We start from the raw sequence: 12,319 nt of genomic DNA, 5'->3' as shown, positions 1-12,319 counted from the left end.
GTGCAACCATCCACAGAGATGTTAAAGGAGTGTGGCAAATATGCAAAATCATCTGATCGTATCATTTGTAGCTCAGGTTGCTTTCCAACTTTGTGCAGCGCGGTGGTTCTTGAGCGTAAGTCTTCCAAGACCTCTTTTCTTCACTGACTGCTGTTAACTTCTATTGATGTCATTACTGTAGCTGTCCATAGACATTATGTATCAGCTTACATGTCCAAATTAGTTTCTTACTGGAGAACAAAGAAATACAATGAAAGATACTGTTTTGTGTGTTTGCTTTTTAAAAAAAAAAAAAAAATCATTTCAATAAATATTCATTTTGCACGTCAAACTAATAGATAACGTGAGCATATCTTTTTGCTTTTTGCGTACGGGTGGTCTTCACTTAGCTACATTTGGTCAGCTGACACTGCAAACGAACAGTATTATTCATATGTAATTGTGAATAAAGGCTTCTCTGTTGGCAGTGTGTGTCACAATAGTTCCAGGTATCCAAGGTTCTTAAATGCTCAAAGGGAGGAATTACTCAATACTTTGTACAGCTGAGTATACAAAAGCAGAAATATGCCACTAAAGATTGGTTTTAAAATAAATGTGTATATTAATTTCTCCTAATTAAGTGTATTACTGCTGATTCTTCAGATTTAGCTTTATTAACTATAAGCAGTGCTAACACAGTTCAAAGAGAAATCTCGCTCTTTCGCCAACAGAGAACAAAGTTATAAATCTTGACCTGTCACATCTTTGTTTGTGTGATTGGAGATTCCCCCTGAGTCCTGTGCGAGAACTTTGTCACCAGGGTTTCCACTCTCACAATTTCTACCGAATACAAACAAAAACACTGAGTTGTTTGTTCTGTTTATGAGTGCCTTTGTGCATGTGTGTGCTTGAGTAGAGAGGCGGAGTGTGACACCGACACGACAAGAAAAGGGTCTAGGATGAGCTAGAATTCATTAAAATTGTTGTTCAAATAAAAGTTCCATTTTCTCTTTCATCTTTAAAACAATAAAGGGTCGTTCATATTTCCAGAAGGAAGAACTGGGACATCCATTTCTCCATTAATGGGATCAGTGAGAGAGTGTCTTTGTTTTCGGAACTCAAGTGGTGTTTATTGTAATCTTCTCAAACAAACCATTTTAACACAACTCTCCTTCAAAGTTGGCTAAGGCAGGTCTAAACTCCATATCAATTAATTTTCAATGAAAGACGAAATACTTGAAAATCATTAGAATAATAAAAGCAATTGTTGCACATTTTTCTATTAAATTAAGTGTTTGTGTTGTTAAGAGTTATTATAACTAGTTGTGTGTTCTTCAAGGAAACAAAAAAGATTATGATCTTCAACTTAGATCACGTTAAAATATTTAGTAATTATTCATTGTTTTATTTTATTCAAGTATTATTTTGATAGGTAACCAACTCACCACATTATGTTTTGTAGTGAAAGTATTATTAGGTATTAAGAAGCCAACAGCTAATTTCATGGGAAAGAAGTCCCTCAGTTTTTCAGCATAGTGAAGTACATGAGGCATTTGTAGACTCTGAGTTCACAGAAAGCAGCAAACTGTAAATACAACTGCCTGACCCTGAGCACAATGAAAAATCTCTCCCTGGGATTTCTTCCAACTGGAAGCCAGTCAAAATACTGTCAACACCTGGCATAGTAAGTTGGGAGTCTGTCTACTACAACTGTAGAGTTGAAAGAAACATTTCACAGCCAGATGAAAACATAAAAACACAGGTTATTACACCCACTTGAAAAATATATGAACTCCGTTACACTTTCCTCTGTTTTTCTATCTAGTTTGCTCTTGTTGCTGGAGGCTCAGCCAGAAATATAAATTACCAGTTGTAATACTGGATAATTGGGGGAGTTTCAAAAGGGGAATTTCAGCCGGTTAAAACAATGTCTATGTGCTAATTAAGAATATAAGACTAAGCCATTGTGTACAAAACGCTGAATCCAGCTATTGAAAACTTTGAACTGCCAAACTTTCATCCCACGGTCGTTGCCTAATGAAGCAGGTGTCTGTGAGGCTTAACAAGGTCTTTTGACTGACCCCCTATAGATTACGTCACACTGCAGCTCACAAATTTCACTCCAAACCACTATGCTACACTCATGGCTCTACCAATTCCTGTAATTTATTCAAGATCAGAAGCAGGAGTAGGGTGATGAAGAGGGGGAGATGGTGGTGTAGGGCAGTGTGCTTGAATATTAGTGTGGTACCCTCCCCTGCAGAGAGAAACTGTGTCATAATGCTGGACTGCTTTTATGATTCAAATCAAGGCTATTGTCTCTGCAAGCAACCAGCTCCACTCTGTGCAAAAGAACAACTGAGGTACTATACACTGGCTGCAGAAAATGAGTGCACTGCCATAGACTGAAGAGATGCTGGCTAAATTGAGAGAGCTGCAATGAGAGTGAGAGCTCAGTTCATTACGCTGGCCAAAGGCATAACAGGAATGCCTACTGTCTATCGGTGTGCTACCATGTAAACACTATTCACTGTCTTATCTACAGTTCATCAACTCTAAACACAAAAACAAACAAGTAAGTTTGCACATGATTAGACACATTATGGTCTGCTGCCATATTACAGAGACTCCATCTTAATGCACGTAATGTGGGAGTTTTACATTTTGTTGTTTACGATTTGGATGTGGAACAAATATTTGATTTGGAGTGCATGCATTTATGCATTTATATATAGTACCAGAGCACTATACTTAATCCCAAAGTGCATCAGCCTGTTTTATGGAATACTATCAGGATGCAAAAAAGGAAAAAAAGAAAGAAAAGAAAAAGAAAACATATAGACTGTGTAAAGTCCACCAGCCTCCTTATGTCTGTAAAAATACAGTCCCGTGTTTGTCTAGGACCTTTAGGAGAAACAAAATCATAGATTAACACTTTTCAGAAGATAGTGTTGATTTCAAAATTGAAGGGGTTATTCGCACAGTTGCAGTTGTGTAAGGTCTGTCAGTACAAAATGTCAAACATGCCAGGAAAGTTCTCTACTGTTTATAGTTTTAGTCCAGACCTCATTGAACTGCTGCAAGAAGTCCTGATCATCGTTGTACTGCCTCCAATAGCTTAGTATGTAAAAAAAAAAAAAGAAAAAAAAAAGACAATACTACAGTTGGTGTGTGTGTGTGTGTGCGCGCGCGGGGTGGGGTGGGGTGGGGGGGGGGGGGGGGGGGGGCTGGGATCGAAAGATAGACAGAAGGGGAGAGAGAGAGAGAGCGAGAGCGGAGAGGCGGAGTAATCCCAAACGCTGGGACAGATCGGGAAGCAAAACTTTTTTCAAAAGTTTTAGGAGGTGAGAGGAGAATCACAGCAGCCGTGGCCGAGCTGCGGAGGATATTACGGGATTAGGATCTAACGCTACGTTTTCCGGCTGACTTTATGAAAAAGAACCCATCGATTTTGGAGCTTTTCATGTGAACTTAACAAAGGATGTATTTCTACTAAAAAAATACTTCAAACGCTGGAAACTTTTCCACCGAAATGGAAGGGAATATTCCATGGATTCTTTTGTCATTTTTATTGTTTATGCATGTCTGTGAAGGTAAGTCATCTTGCACTTTTAATACCTGAGTTCACAGTTTAGATTTATACCCACCGGTAGGCTAGACTGGACTTGTCTGGACAGCCGAGCCACCGTCCAGTTCCAAATAATGAGGTTATCCTTGATTATCTAGGCTACCAGTGAGTACTAATATGTACTAATAAGTTTCTCTTTTTATCCTTTTTGTTCGTCTATTTATTTGGTAGTTATTTGGAATTTTAGTTGTTTTCTCGTCTTTCACAAAAAAATGTCGTTGTTTTTACGTGGTATTTATGTCTATTATCGTTGTTTATAAATAGTTGTACTCACTTTGTGTTCTGCATTATAATCAAACAGAAATACACACTACCTCAAAATGATTCAATATTATTCAGGAAAGACGTGTTTGATAGATTATAGGTCAATAAGTCAAGTCAGCGGTTTAAATACCGACAATCACATTTTGGCACGACAGCGGCAACAGGTCGTTGTAGCAGATTCGGGTTAGCGCATCATGTGTAAAATAGCTGGTGTTCGTGTGATTAAACCACTCATTGCTGTATAGATAAACATAGAAATTCGGAACCTGCAGGAAAGTTAGTTTAACTGTGTGGGAAAGGTCTGATGGCAAGGTGACAAAACCCAGAGTGCGCAGAAGGAATTTAGAATATTTGATTAACTTTTTTTGTATGTGTGGTTTAAACTTTAACTGAATACCAAAACATGTTCTCTCCTAAACAAATAATTTTTTAAGCACAAGCAACTCGGTACTTTAGCATGCATATCTATCAAGGAAACGCAGAAATGTATCTTCTTTTAGTGGACATGTGCGGGTGTGTCTACAAGATGTAACAAGTGGCAAAGGACTGTTGTCTAGAAATCACTATCAGCGAGTTTTGATTAGTTATGTAAATTAGGTTATGATGATTTGTAGACAACTACTAAAGTTGTTTTTTAACATCTTTCTTTGATTTCCACAGGAATCCGTTGCGTGGATCAACACAGGCCATGTGAAAATGGAGGGACATGCCTAGATTCACCTTCTCGATGCATGTAAGTGCAACATTTTTTTTTAAAAAACCTACCAGCGCAAAGGGCGATAGCTACCATTTGCCAATGCTCGAAACCAACAGTTTTGTGTATAACCTGGCAGATTTCCGGTGTTTTTTCTCTGTCTTAAACAAGGAGCGAGAAATGCCCCTGTTATTACCTATTGTCTAGATAATAACGCCCACATAACAGTGGTGAAAGATGGAACAAATTGATTAGACCTGCACAGATGAGCATCAACAAGTCTGGAAATGCATGGACGACACACTCATCTCTTGCACCTGTTAAGGAGCTCATTCAGTCATAAATCACAACATCTTGCTGCACATTGCCAAAGGAGCGTTTCTTTGTGTGTTTGGCTCAATTTTTTTTTTTATTCAATGTAGCCTCAGCTTTAAAGCAATTTCTATTTATTTAAATTCCTTAAATAGCTTTAGAAAATTTTAAATTGTTTTTTTTTAACTAATTGTCTTAATGTCCTGCCTATTCCTGCAGTTTAGAGGTTTTGCATCTTTTGTCAAAGCTTTTGTTTTTCAAATGAGGAGGCTATTACAATAGTCAAGTTAAATAGTCTACAGTGTCCTGCCCTGGGGTCATTTTAAAGGAAAGAAAAAAACCCTATACTTCAGGAAAAATGCCTGAGGGGGGTCAGATGGAGGAGATACTTTTAAAACGAAACTCCTTGTTTGCCAGCTGTATCCTTCCAAAACAGTAAATTTACTCTTTTATGGGAGATGGTAGCACTTTACCGTACTGCATGGACCTAAGTTAATCCAATACCCTGAATAGACTTGTTCAAGGCAAAAGCACATCCCCACACATGTATATACTGTGTGTATGTTTGTGCATTACGTTGCACTTGTATAAAGTTCCTGTACCCCCAGTAGAAGTAATTACACATTAGTCAATGTGTAACTTAACTGCAAGTGAAACTAGTAACCACTACCCACATTTTTTCAATCATTAACTATAGCCAGGATTGTTTTTATTGGGTAAATGTATAATTTTATTTGGACCGATTTTTTTAAACTTCATTTCACGATCACATAATTTACTTTGAACTACTATGAGTGAAAATCAACACAACACTCCCAGTGTTTGGTCTAAGTGTATTAATCTCCAGATTAAGTGTAATTACATCACAGGGATTGTGTTTGCCTTTTTTGTTCCTCTGATCCTTTGTGTTGTGTATATGAGTGTGTTCATATGTTAGTGATGTGGGAGCGGTGAATCTGTAATTACTAAGTTGGTAGAGTACCAAAAATCATTAAGAATGACAAGGTTGAGATATTTGTTTTTTGTTTTGTTTTTTCCAATGGAAGGGGGCATCAAATGTAGAAAAAGGCCCATAATATGGGAGAGCAGTGGAGTGGAGCATGGCCACATGAGAGTGGTCAGACCAGTCCTATGAGTAGTGGAGCCACCCCACCCCTTCCCCTGGGAGCCTACAGAAACAGGAGATTCAAAATAGGAGAAAAGATCCTTTCTTCCACCAGATACCTGGCTGTAACCTGGCACCAGAACTAGAACAGGGTTTAGGAAGGCAGAGAAGAAAGGCCACAGCAATGTGAGGCCAGTGTAGAATGGAAAGAAACAAAATGCAGAGGCAGATATGTGCTTTGGCATTTGAAAGGAATTTAGAAAAACAGCAGAAAGCACTTTCATAGAAAGCAAAGCTGTTCCATAGAACAGGACACATCACTTCATGTAGAGAAGTTCACTTGCCCTTCCTTGTTGTCCAGCTACTGTGCTATTTGTTGTTCTTACAGGAAAACAGATTCTCAAGTGACTCTATTACAGTGTCTGTGACAGTTGCCATTGTTACTGTTCCAGACACTGTTCCAAAACCAATGTATCCTCTGTCTTGTTTTTCACAGCATAACTTCAAAGTGCATGAAATCTTGTTTGTTTCTTTATATGTCTCTGATTATAGTGGTTTCCTTCTCAGGTAACCAACTTTGTAATGCCAGTTTTAGTTGTTTCTGTCACTCAGTAAAAATCAGTCACTGTTATTAGTTTTAATAGGTTGATTGTCTGTGTGGAGCTCGAGATCTTGGCACCGACTGCCATTTTCCATTATTTCTAACTATTTGATATAATACAGTAAAATTTAATGTTATTAAAAGTTATATTTAAAAGCATATCTACAAATGGTTTAGTACAAATTTTTGGAAGGCTTTTCTCTTTGATACACAATAAATATTCTTCACAATCTTACAATGCCACAGAGTTTTGAACTTGACAATGAAGAGTTCATAGTGTCACTGAAAGTGTAATTTCTAGGTGAGCAGTCAGGAAGTGTAGTTGAACAGCCTTTGGCCCCTCAGCTCCACCCTGCTTGAAGAGTGCTACAGCAGTATGGACAGAGGAAAGATAATTAGGCAGATTGAGGGGGTGTCATTCAGAGGAGATCCAGCTGGGGGAATTGGACTGGGGGTAGGGAATGGGTTGAGAGAAGCTGGCTAGGAGGGAGTGAGGGTGTGGGCGGGGGGTCTGCATATAGGACAGCTGGTGGATGTTGTGATGGTAATCCAGTGAAGTCAGATCTTGACAAAGGGAAAGCATAGGGCCAGGTGCTGCCATTGAGCAGTCAGTCGCCCCCATACTGTGAGAGACAAGCTTGTGGAGGAATGAATCCGGTAGCCCACAGTCCCTCTAGCACATGTTGCCTCTCTCACAGTAACACAGTAACAGCAACTGTGTCTGCTCTTTCTCTCACTGCATGCTGTCCTAGCTCTAGCTACTCATCCTCTGTCTATCAGGGCAGAGGCAGATCACAGATTACAACCAGCTCTTTCCCCTCTGATCTGCCAAGCTGAATGAAAATAAATATGGAAGTTCTCTGCTATCTGAGACCCATGTTATAAATGGATTGCCCTTGGCTTCAGTAGCAGAGTTATCATATAAATTGGGAGTGTTTTGTTATGACCCTGTAGCAACTCCCAGACTCTTAAAGCATGATAAAGAGGGCACCTTTGACTTGCCCTCTTTGTCATGTCAAGATACTGTGGAGTTTGTCTGCCTACATTGTTTCACTTTTGGCAAAATAGAAGGCAAAAATAAGGAAGTTTTTGATTTTCTCTGGATGGGTTAAACATACATAGTACATACAAGCAGATAAGAAATACACTTTCAAAGGAACCCAATTCAATAATAAGTGGTTGCATTCTCTCATGCCAAAGCACATATTAAGTGACAGACCATAGCAAAGAAACAGATTATATTATTGTCTTAGTACACGGCACCTTGGGGCTAGTGTTTTCTTTGGTATCTTTATAGTGGATTAGAAAGGAATGCTTAGCAAGATTCCTCCTCTCCCCCTGGTGCTTTCAGGTTATTGTCTCTACCTCCCATCCATTCATCCTTCTACCCCCTTTCGGAATGCCTTAAACAGTACTGTCTGAGACTGTGCAGAGAGTATTCCAGCAGTCTCATTGAAGAATTCATAGTGATTTGGCTGATTATTAAATTCTTATGGTGCCATTTTGAAGGCAAATACTGTCTTAACTCTCATGCTGTCATGCCAGGCAGATGGAGCCATTGTCTTGCCATTTTACAGACGAATTGAAAGCACAGAAAAGTATAATGACTCAAGAGGATAGTGTTCATATCTATGAGGATATGAGTGCTATCTGACAAAGAGGTTACACCATTAGGGGGAACATATTGGTTTGCTGTCCCTTCTCTTCTGTGGTTCATGACTGGAGACTGGGAGCTGTGGTTCCCAGGCTCCCTCAAAGGAAGTGGTGCCTTCTGACCTCCCAGCTACACACATCCTGTCTTATCAGAGAAGCTTAAGCAGCTTGATTACTTCATAATTCTCCATTTTCTGATCTTTTTCTTTATTGTGTTTAATTCCACCACTTCTCATTACTTGGATACATTGCGCTACATTGCCTTATACTTTGCAACCTGGAACTTTTATCTGAGAATGTGGAAATTAAATTCATATGCACTTTCTTACGCATTGCATATAAGTAATATTTATGTCGGTTTTACCCCTGAAACAACCTGTTGGAATTTGCAAATTATTCTCTTTGATGTCTATGTATGTCTGAACTGCAAGCTTATTTAAGGATAAGCCTGGATGTGAAGTTTCATTGCCTGGTTGTTTGCTCTTATCCAGGAGACAATGACTTCTGAAGAGACACTCAGGCAGGTCTGATTAGAATAACTTAGGTTTGCCAGTGAAAAATTCCCCAGTGTCTCCCTCCCTGTCAGCAGAGGAAGGGATGGGTCCATCATTAAAGGATTCAGGAAAAGGCATTCACTTTTCCACTAAGCATAATTTCCACAAACACTTTGCTTCCAGCAAGGCAGCATTTTACTAAGCCATAACCTTTTCTTAATTAAAAATACTGAGGTGTTGTGGGCTTAAACACTTTGCCACTTCATAAGAGCACTTGATTGCTGCATTTTTGCCATGTGTTGGTTTTATTGAATATTTTATTACTCTACACTTCTTTAACATCTTTAGTGCTTTTTGGGGCAACATAAACATTTTCCTTGTAAGAACTTTTGACAGTTCCTCACATCAATAAGCACGCGAGAGGTTGTGCTGACCTCAGTCAATCCATGTGATATTTTGTGTGAACAATTTTAAGTGATGCTGGCGTAGTTCTATTTAATCCAAAATTAAAACAAAACACTGGATAAGTCATTGTAGTTTATCTTTGACTTTAACATTGGGATGGGGCCCTTTCAATTTCAAAGTTTTCCAAAAAATCTGGTTCAGTTTAGGTGGTTGGGTGGGGTTTTGTGGTGGAGTTCAATAGAGAATGCTTTGAAAGACCTCAACCCTAGGATTCATGCATTGTGGTTTTGGGCAAATGCATTGCTATTTGAAAAATGTGAGGGTGTATTCTTTCAGACTGACACTAGAAGCTGTTTCGATAGTGTGTGAGGTAGCAAGAATTGCGCGTGAGATCTCCCCCCCACACACACACACACACACTTTTTTGGAAAGTGTATTAGTGAGCACTTAGCAACAGGACCTATTTATTCTCTCAGTACAGTGGATATGTGCTTTCCTCGCTGCCAAGGAAATGTCTGGTATTTCCTTGGAATTCTGGATTTATATTAATATTATTATAATACACGATAGTCTCTCACTGATAAAGTATGAACTGTGATAGGACTATCAGAGTTAAGAAGGATTCACTTAGTCCTCCCAGCTTTTTAGTTAGATTAATTAACACTTTTCCTCGAGTAAGTTAAATGTCTTTCTAGTCACATGTTTAATATGCATGTTTGGGGGGGGGGGGGGGGGGCTGTGGAAAGCTTCTAGACTGTTCAATGCTTTCATTGTGTCTCTAGGAACAATTGTTGAAACAAACCTTGGCCTTTAGACTGTGAAACAGTCATCCTTTTGGACATGATTGTACTTAATTATGAGTCTGAATTGGTTTAGCACAGCGCTCAGAGCTACCTGCATATGTAGGAGGATCAGTCTTCTGAAGTGCCCCAACTGTCCTTATGAAACCCTGTCTCCCATCACCCCCCTTTTTTCCCACTCTAGCTCTGTCTCACTATGGGTTACTGTTGCCAGGCTACAGCCCAGGCCTGAAAGACTAGCTGTTTGGGTCACTGCCCCCCACTCCCTCCTACCCCTACCATCTTCCCCCACCCCCCAACACTTTCATTCAAAGAAGTTCTGACTACTTTAGCTCTTTTATTTGGACCACAAAACATTCCCCAACCCCCAATCTGGCTCTCTGCTGAAAAGGAGAGCCAAGCTGGAGAGAGCAGAGCAGAGGAGGTTGCTGGAAGGAGGGGGTGTGGAGATGGGCTCCTGTTGGCAGTGTGGTGTCAGTGTGGACTCTTCATAAAAGAGAAGAGCTGGTCCTGCTTGCTTGTGGAAAGAGGGGGAAGGGTATGAGGTAGTTGTATTAGGAAATGTTTTAAGACTTTTCCAATAGATTCATTATATGATGTCATACCAACTTCAAGCGTTAAAAAACGTAAGACTAGCTTTTTTCAGGCAACAGAGAATTTGAAAAGTTGTCCCAAGTCAAAACATGATAGTTCAGTTGTTTCTCTTCCTTTCCATTTGTCTTAGAAAATGCCCCCTAAGATAAGAAGAATCCTTTATAGTTGTTGTTTTGTGGAGCATGACTGTGTGTACGAACCGTGTCAGAGATTACAGCCTCTTTGTTCACAGGTGAGCCGCCCTTTGACCTCTGGCTGAGTTGCCGCTATTGTGTAGAAGAGGATGAGCTCAGGTTACCCTGCTTCAGTGACCCAGAAACCAGGAAAACTGGCATTGTGTTACACAAGTAACAAGTGACAGAACTTACATAAATCCGATGGTTTTAGTCTTGATATCACGTTACTTGATACAGAACAACTCTGCAATCAAAGCACACTGACTGAATCCCATTTTGTTTTTGGATGTTTAATAATCATTTGTATTTGAAGCTCTCAATTAAACCTTTGACAAGGTTGCTATTTCTCTTTTCCTTCTTATATAATTTCCTCAGTGGATCTTCTCTTTTATGCATTCATGATACAACCGCTCCTCAGAGCCTGAGGCTGTTTGTAAGTTGTTTTTTCTTTGTGTTTGGGTGTGTAGTGATTGTTGCATGTGTTTGCTTTGTTGCAGTGGTGCCTCCACATAACAGTGTTTGTTAGGCAGAACTGTTAATGCATGTATTTGTTAAGGTTGAGCATACCTTCTGAGATATTTAAAATGCCTTGTGTTTGTGACTGTGTGTGTGATGGTTACAAAGTTTTTCCCATGGGCAAAGAAGCTCAATGGTTTTGGCTTAAAGTCTGGCACCGGAGCTAAATGCTAGACAACTAGAGGTACTCTGACAGATGTGGACAGATGCATGGTGTCAGTACTGCAGCTGGCAAAAACCTTCATATGTGCTGACAAGGAGAGATTACTCATTCTGCCCGTCTCTCTGTTGCACCCAGAGACCTCTTCCTCATCTGCTGTACGCTCTTCCTCCAAGGTCAGATGTTGACACTCACTAAGTATGACTCAGGGGCCCATTGCACAACAGCAAACTGCACCTGCCTTTCACATCCGCCACAATTAAAGTTGGGCTCACGCAAAGGCACAGATCCTGCCCTTCTGTTCCCATGGGCAGTGAAATCCATAAGGTTATAAAGAGCCTGATAAGCAGACTTTTCACAGTGGTATGAAGTGTGAACCAGGACAAAAGTTGCATGTCTCTCACAGTCTCTACGCTGATAGCATTCTGATTTGTGTGTTATGGGAGTAGCATGTTGGCAAGGAGTCAGGTCTAGACAAAAGAATGTGTGTTTTGGCTGCTTACTTCATTGCACATTTGAAAGGGAGGACAAATAATTTATCAGGCGTTATTACTATCGTCACTTTTATAAGCCCACCCACAGATACACTTGTATACCTGTATGTTAATAGATGAAAACACATTAATTCCAAATAAATATTTTAATCTGTATATCAAGATACACTTGGGGACACATTACTTCCTGGAGTGAGTTGTTGATTTCTTTCCACATAGAGTCATGATGGTCTTTGGAGAACAACGCCTGCTAAGTTTCTAGCTTTTTGGTTTTCATCAGCAGTCAAATATGGCTCCAGAAGAATTTGACTGTCAGTCTGCGTTGTATCTTTCAGCGCTTAAAGCAATTTTGTTCATCAGTCCTTTCAAAGACCGCTTTGTTCCACATTTGTGTTTCATTTTTAGTGACACCCTAGATTCCAGACATAGTTAATTTGCCTCTAA

At 39.7% G+C, this 12,319-nt stretch overlaps 1 protein-coding gene across 1 annotated transcript in view; it reads left to right on the top strand.

The window, feature by feature from the left end:
- Positions 1-3,275: 3,275 nt before the first annotated feature.
- Positions 3,276-12,319, top strand: part of notch3 (notch receptor 3) — a 27,562-nt gene continuing 18,518 nt past the window's right edge. Inside the window, exons 1-2 of the mRNA XM_085271557.1 lie at positions 3,276-3,572; positions 4,532-4,604. Of these exons, the coding sequence (XP_085127683.1) occupies positions 3,512-3,572; positions 4,532-4,604 (134 nt within the window). The 5' untranslated portion in view covers positions 3,276-3,511. The remainder of the gene's footprint in view (positions 3,573-4,531; positions 4,605-12,319) is intronic.

Source organism: Mchenga conophoros, linkage group LG4, assembly GCF_057382185.1.
Source record: "Mchenga conophoros isolate Kocher_MC1m ecotype Shallow Benthic linkage group LG4, M_conophoros_male_GT1.1, whole genome shotgun sequence".
Lineage (NCBI taxonomy): Eukaryota > Metazoa > Chordata > Actinopteri > Cichliformes > Cichlidae > Mchenga > Mchenga conophoros.
Note: the sequence above shows the minus strand (reverse complement) of the source record. Positions and strands in the feature narration are given on the sequence as shown.